Source organism: Carcharodon carcharias, chromosome 19 (assembly GCF_017639515.1).
Source record: "Carcharodon carcharias isolate sCarCar2 chromosome 19, sCarCar2.pri, whole genome shotgun sequence".
Lineage (NCBI taxonomy): Eukaryota > Metazoa > Chordata > Chondrichthyes > Lamniformes > Lamnidae > Carcharodon > Carcharodon carcharias.
The window spans coordinates 5,897,824-5,911,765 of NC_054485.1; the positions used below are offsets into that span (position 1 = coordinate 5,897,824).

General features: G+C 44.8%; 1 protein-coding gene and 1 non-coding gene across 3 annotated transcripts; both read left to right on the plus strand.

Annotated features, from left to right (window-relative positions):
* The first annotated feature begins 4,752 nt into the window (after positions 1-4,752).
* On the plus strand, positions 4,753-9,195 carry med18 (mediator of RNA polymerase II transcription, subunit 18 homolog (yeast)). Of its 2 annotated transcripts, none has more exons than XM_041213060.1 (3): positions 4,753-4,850; positions 6,608-6,705; positions 8,609-9,195. In XM_041213060.1, exons 2-3 carry the CDS (start codon positions 6,633-6,635, stop codon positions 9,166-9,168), a joined length of 633 nt encoding a protein of 210 aa, XP_041068994.1. In that variant the 5' UTR covers positions 4,753-4,850; positions 6,608-6,632; the 3' UTR covers positions 9,169-9,195. The 2 variants fall into 2 exon arrangements, with proteins under 2 accessions (XP_041068994.1, XP_041068995.1); XM_041213061.1 differs by lacking the exon at positions 4,753-4,850 and adding an exon at positions 5,428-5,571.
* A 471-nt stretch (positions 9,196-9,666) lies between these two features.
* On the plus strand, positions 9,667-9,773 carry LOC121292095. The gene has a single exon (XR_005946196.1). It is a non-coding gene; the product is annotated as a U6 spliceosomal RNA (small nuclear RNA).
* The last annotated feature ends 4,169 nt before the right edge of the window (positions 9,774-13,942 follow it).

Here is a 13,942-nt window from a genome sequence, read left to right on the forward strand (position 1 = left end):
CTGGAGGAACAGCACCTCATCTTCCGACTAGGCACTTTACAGCCTTCCGGACTGAATATTGAATTCAACAACTTTAGGTCCTGAACTCCCTCCTCCATCCCCACCCCCTTTCTGTTTCTTCCCCCTTCCTTTTGTTTTTTCCAATAAATGATATAGATTTTTCTTTTCCCACCTATTTCCATTATTTTTAAATATTTTTAAATCTTTTATGCTCCCCCCACCTCCACTACAGCTATACCTTAATTCCCCAACCATCCATTCTTAATTAGCACATTCGTTTAGATAATATCACCAATTGTAACACCTTTAACACACCTTAAACCAGCTTATATTTCACCCCTTTCTTGGATTCACCTAATTCTGTTAAAGGGTCATGAGGACTCGAAACGTCAACTCGTTTCTTCTCCGCCGATGCTGCCAGACCTGCTGAGTTTTTCCAGGTAATTCTGTTTTTGTTCCACCGTATTTTGCTTTTATATAATTGGAAGAAAGTAGTGCTGCTGATATAGAACTCATTTTTTTAAATTTATGAAACTGCAGAAGTGCCCAGTGGTGCAACACAACTATCAGTAGGAGCAGCGATAGTGTATGTGGGAACAGGAAGAGGTCATCCAGTCCTTGAGCTTATTCTGCCATTCATTGAGATTGTGGCTAATCTGTAACCTAACTCCATATCCCTGCCTTTGTCCCATATCCCTTGATACCTATAGTTAACAAAAACCTATCAATCTCAAATTTATGGATTTATGAAAGGAAAATCATGTTTGACAAACCTACTGGCGTTTTTTGAGGACGTAGCTAGCAAAATAGATAAGAGTGAACCTGTGGATGTGGTGTAGCTGTATTTTCAAAATTCTTTTGATAAAGGCCCATATAAGAGGTTAGTGAGCAAAATTAAAGTACATGGGATTGGGGGTAATACATTGGCCTGGACTGAGAATTGGTTGGCAGACAGGAAACAGAGAGTAGGAATAAATGGGTCTTTTTCAGAGTGGCAGAGACTAGTGGGGTACCGCAGGGATTAGGGACCAGCTATTCACAAAATATATCAATGATTTGGATGAGGGAGCCAAATGTAATATTTCCAAGTTTGCTGATGACACGAAACTTGGTGGGAATGTGAGTGATGAGGAGGATGTTAAGAGGCTTCAAAGCGATTGAGACAGATTGAGTGAGTGGGCAAATACACGACTGATGCAGTATAACATGGATAAGTGCGAAGCTATCCACTGCGGTAGGAAAAACAGAATGGCAGAGTATTATTTAAATGGTGTTAGATTGGGAAATGCTGATGTACAAAGGGACCTGGGTAGTCTTTGTACACCAAACTCTGAAAGAAAGCATTCAGGTACAGCAAGCAGTTCAGAAAACAAATGGTATGTTGGCCTTCATTGCAAGATGACTTGAGTACAGGAGCAAGGATGTCTTACTGCAGCTGTAAAGGGCCTTGGTGAGAGCACACCTGGAGTATTGTGTGCAGTTTTGGTGTCCTTGCCTTAGAGGGAGTGCAGTGAAGGTTCACCAGACTGATTCCTGGGATGGCAGATATTGTTGTATGAGGAGAGACTGGGTCGACTAGGCCTGTATTCACTGGAGTTTAGAAGAGTGAGAGGGGATCTCATTGAAATGTATAAAATTCTGACAGGGATGGACAGATTGGATGCAGGGATGATATTTCCTCTGGCTGGGGAGGTCTAGAACAAGAGGTCACAGTTTCAGGATACAGGTAGACCATTTAGGACTGAGATGAGGAGAAACTTCTTCACTCAGAGGGTGGTGAACCTGTGGAATTCTCTACCACAGAAGGCTGTGGCAGCAAAGTCACTGAATATATTTAAGAAGAAAATAGATAGATTTCTGCACTCCAAAGGCAACAAAGAGTATGGGGAGAGTGCGGGAGCACAGTGCTGAGATAGAGCATCAGCCACGATCATAATGAATGGTGGAGCAGACTTGAATGACCTACTCCTGCTCCTATTTTCTATGTTTCTAAATTTAACAATTGATCTAGAATCAATTGCCGTTTGTGGAACAGAGTTCCAAACCTCAACCACTCTTTAGGTGAAGAAGTGTTTCCAAATTTCACTCCTGAAAGGTCTGGCCCTAATTTTTAGATTCTGTTCCAGGGATTCTATGTTCTACATCCTAGACATCTGTTGGAGCCTGGTCACTAGTTTAGTTGGACTAATGGATCTTGTTGCTCGCTTGTTTCGGGATGGCCAAGTTGGCACCATAGACAGAGCAGATCAGCGGACAGTTTTTATGTAGAACACATTCTACTTATTTACAAAGGAACTCAGCAGCTACACTTGTGTACTTACAACTAAAGCCCTGTCTCTACATTACAGACTCTAGCTTGAGGATACTCCTACTGACTACTAAGGAAGCCTGTGCTACTCTGCTATTGGTCATACTAAGGTCATGTGATCTTCCATTATAACATTCTTCTTAAAGCTATACTACACATCAGTTTACCACAACTTCCCAACCAGTTCTTACTACTCTATCTGTAACGCTTGGCCTAAATAGCCAAGTGGTTATGGTACTGGGTTTGTAACCCCAAGATCAAGAGTTCAAATCTCACAATGACAAACTATGAAACAATATAACTTCATCTGAAACAGATGGAAATGGGTTTGTACTCGAAAGAGTTACTCCATCTGTTCCCCTTACTATCTTGAAAACTTCAATCAAATCACCCCCTAACTTTCTAATGTCCAGACAATACAACCCTAGTTGTGTAATCTCTCCTTGTAGTTTAATGCTGGGAATCCAGGTATCATTCAGGTAAATCTATGCTACACTTCCTCCTAATGAACTAGTTCATTATTTCAGACTCAGACTGGGCACACCTTACATAGAACTGATAGGTCAGGAAAACCCGATGGGAAAATCAGAGACAGACAATATTGGGCAGGGCCCTTGGGGGGCCAAATGAGAAGCACAAAATTGCTCAAATCAGCGAGGATTTGGAAACAGGGAAGAATCATAAGGAAAATTTGATTTGCCTTTTTGAAAACATTTCACAATAAATGAACGGGCATGACTTGATCAATTCTAGAAGTACCTATGCAGGAGTTCCACAGGGACACGGCCACCTGTGTTTCTGTGCAGTAACTGAAATATCAAAAAAAAAGATGAACCTGGGATGTCTTACTTTGCGGGATTATTAGGTAATGAGTCATAGTCCTTGAGGGACCAAAGGTAGTGGTCAAATAGCTTCAGGGGCACCACTCCACACTAAGTGTGGAGTTAGACAAGGAGGCAGGCTTGTGGTGTATGTATTACCTCTAGATTGGAGTGGTTAGGACAAAGTGTTTGAACTAAGGGAAAGTTAATTAGGAAAAAAACGGTCTTAATTCAGAATGTAATTTTTTGAAAAGGCAGCATAGATTAAACATCTTATGTAGTCAATTTACTTCAAGTATATTCTCAGAGGTGGGCCGGTGTCATCCCAAAACTCATCATTATTAGAAAAGCTTCAAACAACCACTGGACCTAAATATTCCAGCAGTTTAAACACTGTTAGGATGGGAGGGGTGAGTTAGCTCATGTAGTATAAATACTGGCACCAGTGGAGAAATTGGTCTGGTCTTTTAATGGGTGGAGACAGAATGTGCAAAGTCTCTGAAGGTTGTTGGTGCCCAGGAGCACAGCTCTGGATATTCAGGCATTTTCCAGCCTCTGGACTCAACACTGAATCCAGCAATTTCAGATCGCAGACGTGTTTTTAAACAGCAGCGGCTGGTGCTGATTCTCTTTTTCAGCTCATCCAGAATCATCTTTTGTTTCCTTAATAAAGACAAAAAACACTGAAAATTCTCAGCAGGTCAAACCGGGAAATTGAGTTAATTAATGGCAGGGATTGAGCCGGGGGTGGGGGGGGGGGGGTAGTGAGAGGGGAGGGGAGGGAGAGGGAGAGGAAGAGAGGGGGAGGGAGGAGTGAGGGGGAGGGAGAGGGGGGGAGGAGGAAGGGAGGAAGGGTGGGGGAGGGAGGGGGAGTGAGGGAGGAAGGGAGGAGGGGTGGGGGAGGAGGAAGGGAGGAGGGGTGGGGGAGGAGGAAGGGAGGAGGGGTGGGGGAGGAGGAAGGGAGGAGGGGTGGGGGAGGAGGAAGGGAGGAGGGGTGGGGGAGGAGGAAGGGAGGAGGGGTGGGGGAGGAGGAAGGGAGGAGGGGTGGGGGAGGAGGAAGGGAGGAGGGGTGGGGGAGGAGGAAGGGAGGAGGGGTGGGGGAGGAGGAAGGGAGGAGGGGTGGGGGAGGGAGGGGGAGGGAGAGGGGGGAGGAGGAAGGGAGGAGGGGTGGGGGAGGAGGAACGGAGGAGGGGTGGGGGAGGGAGGGGGAGGGAGAGGGGGGAGGAGGAAGGGAGGAGGGGTGGGGGAGGAGGAAGGGAGGAGGGGTGGGGGAGGAGGAAGGGAGGAGGGGTGGGGGAGGAGGAAGGGAGGAGGGGTGGGGGAGGAGGAAGGGAGGAGGGGTGGGGGAGGAGGAAGGGAGGAGGGGTGGGGGAGGAGGAAGGGAGGAGGGGTGGGGGAGGGAGGGGGAAGGGGGGAGGGAGGAGTGAGGAGGGGGGAATGAGGGAGGGGAGGGGAGGAGGGGGGAATGAGGGAGGGGAAGAGGAGGCACGGGGGGGGCGGTGTGGGGAGAGGAGTTTGGGGGGGGGGGGGGAGTAGCTGTCCCCCTTCCCCTCCCTCCCCCTCACCCTCCCCCTCACCCTCACCCTCACGCTCACTCCCCTTCCCCCTTCCCGCGGGTTTTGTTTCCGCCCGGATGCTGTTCGCTGCTGCACTGGTGGGGGGGGCATTTCCGGTGTGTGTGTCCGGCCGGGAGGCTCCGTTCCGGTTTCCGGGGGGAGGGGGTGAGTGAGGGGAGTAATGGTGGGGGGAGTGTTGGGGGTAATCCACCCGATCCCCGATCCCCGCCCCCCCCCCCCCCCCCCCCCCCCCCCCCCCGGGGGGGATTTTCCCGCTGCCGATCCTGTCCCGGCCTCTGGGCCGATCCTTATTCCCCGGAGTCGGAGATAAAAACATTTAAATCAAACTCACCAACGGCGGAAACCGCGCGCGGGCCGGGCGTCGGGGGCCGGGGGTCAGGGGGTCAGGGGGTCAGGAGGTCGCGGTCTCTGTCCAAACTGATCACCCTGAGATGGGGGAGGGGAGGGGAGGGGGTGGTATGCGGCTGCTTTTTATTTCCAACTCTCTCTCCCTCCCCCCCCGCTTCCCTCCCCCCCCCCTCCCCCCCCCTGCTCCCCTCCCCCCCCCCCCCCCCTGCTCCCCTCCCCCCCCCCCCCCCCCCCGCCCTGCTCCCCCCCCCCCCCCCTCCCCCCCCCGCTTCCCTCCCCCCCCCCCCCTCCCCCCCCGCTTCCCTCCCCCCCCCCCCCCCCCCCCCCCCCCTGCTCCCCTCCCCCCCCCCCCCTCCCCCTCTCCCCCCAGCAACAAGTATGAGGAGCTCATGGCCCCTCACGGTCACTTGAGACAAAGAGCCACCTGTCCAGCTGCCTCTGCCACATCCTCTCTGTCCCTCTAACTCCCAAACCATAGCTCAACATCTTTCTCGACCCGTCCACCCAGATCCTGCCTGTGAGACTCATTCCCTGCACCTTGTACCTACTAAAGCCACTGACCTCCCAGTTTCCCTTCCTGTTTCCCGTGTTGATTCCTATTTTAAAGACTGTTCAGGGACCGAACCCCTTAGTTTCAAAGCTGCTGCTGCTGCTGCTGCTGCTGCTGCCCACCCCTCTCCTCAAAAATCCCACCCTTGACCCCCCTCATCCTGCAAATTATTGCTCCATCTCCAACCTTTCATTCTTTTCAAGTCCTTGACTTTGTTTTGCCTCTTCAACCTGTGCCTGTTTTTGCTGGAACTCCCACGTTTGAACTGTGTTCTGACCCCACCATATCCCCCACCAAGACCACACACTGCCACTCCAATATTACGCATATCCACCCCTGTCTTGGCGCTCAGCCATGTCTTTATCTCCAGACTTGACTATTCCAAAGTTTTCCTGGCCAGCCTCCCGTAGTTGACCTCCATAAACTTACAAACTTCAGCTTATCTAAAACTCTGCTGCCTACATCCTAATATGGCACCAAGTCACATTCACCCATCACCCCTGTGCTTGCTGATGTACGTTAGCTCTCAGTCCGGCAACGCACCAGTTTTAAAATTCTGATCCTCACATTCACATCCCTTCATGGCCTCGCCTCTCCTTATCTCTAATCTCCATCAATCCTACAATCTTCCAAGATATCTGCATTTCTCTAACTGACTTTGCATATCTCTAATTTCTCTGCTGCGCCATTGGCAACCATGCCTTCAGCTGCCTTGGGCCCCAAACTCTGGAATTCCCTCCCTAACCCACTCCACCTCTCTCTTGATTACTGTTTAAAGCCAACCTCTTTGACTTAACCATTTGGTCACCTCCCCTAATATCTTATGTGGCTCGGTGTCAGATTTTGTCTGATTGTGCTCCTCTGATGTGACTTGTCATATTTTACTAAGTTAAAGGCTCTGTATAATCACTGCTGCATAAACACAAGTTGTTATTGAAACCTCAACTTTAATAATGTCCAGTTTGCAAATATTCCAGTCTCTTGACAGTCGTTTTTTTTTCAGTTCGATTTGCTAGAGACTTGTCAAAATGGAGGCCCCTCCTGTAACCGTGCTACCCGTCATTGGTGGAACCATCAATATGATGGAATATATTCTGCAAGGTATGAAATATGGCCCTGTTAATTTTACTATTAAATGGTTTAAGTAGATAAATGACTGTGCTTTGGCTTATAGCTAAAAAAAAGTGAGTTAGTGATTGGCAGGAACAGTAAACATTCATCCCAGTCAGTCCTGCCCCTCATTGGATCATATTCAGTTGTAATTTGTCACTGTAACTGTGTGCTGCTGGGGAACTGCAGATAGTCCAGACTGGGCTAGGATATAAGATGCTTCACTTTGTTTGGCAGAGTAACAGGTGTTTTCTATATTTTGCTTTTGCTCTGCCAGTTTTCTTCCCTCCATTTAATCTGAAGATATGGTTGTACGGATGTCTTCCAGTAACAGCTTGACATGATCCTATCCTTGCCACCCAGCAGAGACCACTTGAAAGTGAGCTAGAGTGGGAAACCAGGCTGATTTTCTTCTCTTTAACCAGAATTTTTGAGGTCAATTCCAGTGCCCTTGATACTAGTTCAGCTGAGTACAGAGCTGGGATCTTGCTGCATAGAATATTCTGATGTGGTTTTACTTAGTCATTAGTTCTGTTCTGATCGTTGTTTTAAAAATAATGGTAACTGTTATGGCGCAGCCGATGGCTAATGCTGAGTAGTTCAAATCCCATCGGGAAACTTGAGACAACTGCCACAAGTATTTTTTGCAATTTGTATGTTTTGAGATGCGGGCGTTGAATTCAGTAGTAATAAGGCAACTGAGCCTTAGAGGTTTTTACAAAACTAGATTAAACATTTATTCATAAGAAAAATTATTTTAAGCACATACATATGTCTACCAATTAATACTATAATAACTTCTGAATCGTCTAATTAATGAGTCCGAGTCTTCACTTCCATTAAGGCAACAGTAAAAGACAGATTTTAAAAGACCCAGGCAAAGTCACATGATACCCTGGTCAGTCGAATTCAAAATGAGTCTTTTCTCAGCTTGCTTGTAGACAGCAAGTTGAGGCTGAAGGCTTTTCACGCTTGTTAGACCTTAGACTGCCTGCCTTTACACACAGCTTTCTCTCCTTTATACATATTTCCCCTTTGAATGCAAATTCCCATTATTTCACTATGTCTTTGGACTTTTACCTCTCTACTAATAATACCTATCATGGTGCCAATTTTACCAGTAAACTTTGAGAAAAATAAACAGCCTTTTTCTTAACTTCTCCTGGCTAGGTGAAATATTTCACTCCCTCTTTTCACTTCAAGCTAGCCTGGTTTATTTAAAAATGCAAATGTCCCTTTATACCTCACATTCTAACCTTCCCCATGTTTACCTACTTAACATTTCAAACCTAGCTTATCTTCTGATGCATCAAAGCACCCAGATCAGCTGCCTTTAATTCAATTAAGTCACACACACATAGACACATAGACACTATTACTCTATTTTACAATAAATTACAAAACGTTATGGACATTACAATATCTTCCTGACAGTAAAAGTCCCTATTTTTTTTCTATAAACTAACAAAACATTACGACTAAAATATTACTGAAAAGAGAGACATGTTGCTGAAGGTTTTCATCCTGCACTCATCAGGACAAACAAGAACGCCAAATTTCAAACATTCACAACATTGTATACAACAGAAGAAAAGGATGTGGCATAAATTCTTCAATGTAATATACATTGTTGAGATCTTTTGAAATTTGGCATTCTAGCATTTTCCCTGATGGGTGCAAGAAGAAGAGTTTCAGTAATGTGTGTCTCTTTACAGCAATATTCGAATTCTGTGCTGCCAAGTAACTGTTAGAATATCAGGAATAGAATTTCAACATTAATGGTTTCATTGTCAAAAATGTCAAGCTATTATAAAGCTGGTGCTTTTTCCTCAGTATTGTCATTTTGCTAAAATCATTATTATTCAATGATTATGAATGATTCTGATTTACACAGGGAGCGTGTTGGACCAGAGTCTGGAAAGTCTCCTTCACCGACTACGTGGGCTTTGTGATAATATGGAGCCAGAAACCTTTATAGATCATGAGATGGTTTTTCTGCTAAAAGCCCAGCAAGGAAGTCCGTTTATTTTAAGGGCCCGACGTGCTGTGGACAAGCCTGGCATGCCCTGGCATCTCCGTTACCTCGGGCAGCCTGAAATTGGAGATAAGAACCGATCCGCCCTGGTACGGAATTGTGTGGACATTGCTACTTCCGATGGCCTAGCCGAGTTTCTGGTGGAGATGGGTTTCCGAATGGACCATGAGTTTGTGGTAAAGGGACATGTTTTCCGCAAAGGGATTATGAAGATTGTGGTGTCCAAGATCTTTCGGATTCTGCTCCCTGGTAACATTGATAACATTGAGCCGCTATCATTGTCGTACCTCGTAGAGCTGAATATGGTGGCACCTCCTGGCCAGGACGCAGTGTCAGATGACATGAAAAGTTTTTCAGAACAACTGAAGCCTTTAGTTCACCTCGAAAAAATTGACCCTAAGAGATTACATCAAGTGTAGGGAAAAACCTGTGATGTATATATTTGCGGGGGGGGGGGGGGCGGGTGTGGGTGGGTGGGTGGGTGGGGGGGGTTAAACTCTGGTCACATTGAGTTTTGTACCTGTTTGCTTATAAAACTAGAAATGTTTTGAATAAAAGTAAAATTTGTCTTATACATGGATAAAAACTGTTCTATTCAAGAAAGCCAGGAGGTGTAGGACGGAATTTGAGTCTAATCTTGACACACTTTCTAATCTTTTTATTTGCAGTGATACACATTACAAGCATGTGCCCCCAAACCCAATAACCCCAGTTTCAGTCTGCTTCTATAAATGCTCTATTGTGTAACAACTAAAAAAAACTAATTAATGAAAAGCCCCTTAAGGAGCCATCTGCTCCTATACATATCGGGGTACACGTGTATCCTCAGTTAATGCCCACCACCTGAATACCATTAATACTTAATTGTTAAACTGTTAGCAATATCCTGCCCCTGGTTTAGTTTCAGTTTGGACTATGTGCTCGCTTCGGCAGCACATATATTAAAATTGGAACGATACAGAGAAGATTAGCATGGCCCCTGCGCAAGGATGACATGCAAATTCGTGAAGCGTTCCATATTTTAGACTTACAAAACATTTCAGTTTGGACCTTGACACTGAGGAGAGAAGGTGTTTGTTGGTGTTGCTGCACCTCAGTGTTTCAACTGTTCCCTGCTGCTGCTGCTTTTGGGTTGCTGCTGCTTCTGTTGCTGTGTGCTACTGTTGCCCCTGCCCCTGTGGGGCCAAAGGAGAGAGAGGGAGAGAAGAAAACAGCTTCAGCTGCTGCAGGACAGGAAGGCCAGGAGGCCAGGACTAAGTTTAAAAAAACAACATCCCTGTGAAGCAATTGAGCCAAAGACAATAGGCCGAGCAATGGCTTTGTTAGTGCTGGTTGCTCTGCTCTGTTTTCTTCCAGTGCCATGTAGCTAAGTGATGGCTTTGCTTCTTGATGCTGATCCAAGCTCCCACCGGTGTTTTAACATTGGAAGCAGCCCACCAGACTGGCAAAATAAAGAGGAAACTTAAAGTCAGTAGCAAGAGCCATGGCTGAAGTCAGGAGAGTTGCGATGGAAGTAAAGCACTGGAGGAACAGGGCAGCAGCTGACAGGAATGTGTTTAGTTGAAATTTGAAAGAGGAGAGAAAACAAGCATGTCCTGTATATGATTGGCTTTATATGCAATTAAATAGTGTACGTTAAAAATTACAGACATTCCAACACTTAAACTATATGAAGATGACCCAGATAACAGGATAAGCCTTTGTATCTTTTTTCCTTCCAAGCAGAGTACACTGCTCCCTAGAGGAGATAGCTGAAGATGATTTATTCCAGTTTTCAGCTAATGCTGCTTTGGACCAGGTTACTAGAATTCATGAGAGAATTGACAGAATTGATTTTCTTTGTGATCTTTCCCTGCCCTCTTCTGTGGTGAGGTGGCTAGTTTTTGTTTATTGCGAATAGGTAGAACTTGCTACATATGGTAAACTATGGGTTCGAATTCAAATCCTGCTTCCCCTGTACATGGGGAATCAAGGAATGTGCAGGGCAAGGTTGTCTGTCAGGCTGGTCCCAGTGTAGAATCCTAGAATCGCATTTTTAATGAAGTGCTCTGTGACAGGAAGCATTGATCTATAAGAATACTTGCACTCAGGATTCAAGGCTGGTATTTCTCAGTAATGTATTTTCAAACACAGTGATCCACTTTTCTCCTTGATCCCTTATAATTATCCCCATTAAAATATGTAAAAGTGCAAAGAAAATTTGCTGTGGAGTTCAGCAGCGGATGAAGTAATTGTGTGATGGGCAGCGCTACTATGGCGAGGCCCCAAAACCACCTCCATCAGTTTAAAAAGTGAAGATTGGGATGTGATAACACAGTGTGTAACAGAACAGGTCCGTTTCCAAATGGGGAGTTATTGGTAATGAAAAAGAGTGGACTTCCATTTGATGTATTGGTTTGAATATCTGGGTTGTATTGCGTTGTAGGTGTTCCCACTAGGCATGCACATTAAAAATTAATTATGTTTCGGAGCTGTTTGCACATTATTGGGAGTTGGTTGTGACTATGACTGGGAAAGATCCATTAAAGATCACTCATATTTGCCTCTTTTACGCCCTTATATAGATTTGGGAAATTTTGATTAAGGGGGAATCTGACAGTGGTCCTGAGTCACACTAGCGCTTTAACAGACACTGTAAAAATATTTTTACTTAGTTCTGTTGAAGGGTCATGAGGACTCGAAACGTCAACTGTGCTCTTCTCTGCCGATGCTGCCAGAGCTGCTGAGTTTTTCCAGGTATTTCTATTTTAGCCTCGGCTTTGCTGCCTTGATCTTGTCTGCTGAACAAAACTGAAGTGCATGTCGTCTGATCACAGTTGCTATTGAAGTATCACTTACTGAGGCAGAATATGTGCTTCACTGGCAAGCATTATTCCATTTTATTTTAGAAGTCTACAATTTTAAATTCAATACTAGGTAGGTTTTTTGGGCACCATTATTCTTGACTGAAGTGTACATTGATCAGTCATTACAGAGCTTATCTGTTTCCATTGGAGATACATGTGGATGTGAGGTTAACACAGAGTTTTGGAATTTAGCAGTGTTTGAATTTTAATATTGCACCAGTATGAAAGCTCACAGCTGTAGACCAAGTAAAATAACCTCCTGCCTGTTTGGAGAAAGGTGGAATAGATGCAAGGGTGGATTTTATTCTGGAACTCATGAAGATTAAAATGTACATGACCCAGTTCAGTACACTACAGAAACAAAATACTGTGGATGCTGGAAATTTGAAATAGAAACAGAAAATGCTGGAAATACACTGCACATTTGACGGCATCTGGAGAGAAACAGCGTTAATGTTAACTTTCTCTCCACAGATGCTGTCTGACCTGCTGAGCATTTCCAGAATGTTCTGTTTTATTCATTACTGGACAATTTCACTTGTCCATTCATAGTTGGGATACGTAGACCTGGACTTGTTACCTATTAATAATGGGTAAAAGTTTTTACACATTCAGAATCTTTTCAAACTAGCAATAAAATGAGGCTCAGGCGAGATGGACCGATTGCTTAAGCCTTCAACTTGTGGTTGACCTCATCTGAACCCCTTCATCCCTAATCTCAGAAGATAGGCCCCAACGCAGACCAACAGGATATGTTTCACAACAGCTATCCTGTGGCCTCGGTGTAATTGTCAGTAAGCAGTTTTGTACAGTGCGCCCATTCCTATATGGAGCAGAAATTCACATGGAATCCTTATTGTCAGCAGCAAGAGGATATATTCAGCCCATCAGCCTGGGCTGTGCTTGAATCCAAGCCGAAATGGTGATGGTCTTGTATCGATGGCACATTCATTGATCAGTTATTACAGAGCTCATCTGTTTCCATTGGAGTTACACATGGTACATGGCGTTAACACAGAGTGATGGAATTTAGTAGTGTTTGAATTTTAATATTGCACCATAATGAAAGACAGGAATAACATTTTCTCTGTAACGTACAAAAGTACAGCTTGGGATTTGACAAATGCAGCTCCTTCACACAAGTCAAATATTAAAGTGAATCTAGTTGGTGAATCCCCTTACTTCTCTGGAATTTATAATTGAGACAGTTCCAGAACAACTGCTAAAACAATGATTTGTATACAGTTACCAAGAAGGAGCAGTACTTTCATAGTAGAATAATTCCTTCTATAATTTACGTATTTGATTTGCAGACTGATTAAAATAACCCCGTGCCCTGTTTGGAGAAAGTTTGGTGAGGGTTTTAATTAACATTTACCATGTGGGTATCACTAGCAAAGCTGGTGTTCATCGGCCATCACTGGTTATCCTGAGAAGATGGTGTAGGACTGCCTTCTTGAGCTGCTGATTTGATATGACCGAGTGATTTGCTAGGTCACTTCGGAGGGCAGTTAAGGGTAACCACATTGATTTGGGACTGAAGTCGAGTACAGGCCAGCCCAGTCAGGATGACCATGTTTTCATCCCTAAGGGACATCAATGAGCCACAATCCTACAGCTTCGCACTCACTTTTACTGATACCAGTTTTTTTTATTTCAAAAGTTTTTTTTTGAACTGAATTCAAATTTTCAACTCCTCCTGTGGGTTTTGAACTCATTCCCTGGGCTAACTTCCATCACAATAATAAAAAAAACAAGACATCCTTAGTACACCTGCAAAAATCTGCAGAAAGGAAGCATTTTTCTCAGCTGAGTGGAAATGCATGTGGAGATGTTAATGCTGCTTCCTTGCACCAAGCGTCTGAATAAAAAAAAAAACATTCCTGGCAGATTTCTGTTCCCAGCAAAATCTGATATGTTAAATCCTTCTTCCTGAGGTTCTGTACTGCAGAAAGAAAGAAGTGAAATTGAAATGTGTTCCAAGAACAATGTGATTAGTTGCGTTTCACGAATGTGGTATAATTGCGTTTAAAATATACAGGAACAGTTACATAAAGCTGCGTGTGGTAGAAAATGCCAACAGAATTTTAAAATGACAAAAAATGTTCAAGGGGGACTCAGAAACATATAGGCATGGAAAATTTTAATCCACCTTTGTGGAAGTAAAATTGGGACAGTTGTTACCACTGAACTGTAGCTGAGGAATTATTATTTGGGAACAGTTTGGATGAATAAGCGCTGCTGCCCCAGGGAGCTGGGTTTGATCCTGCCCTTGGGTTTCTGTCTGTGGAGTTTGCACGTTCTCCCCGTCTCTGCGTGCGTTTCTGCCGAGTGCTCCGGTTTCCTC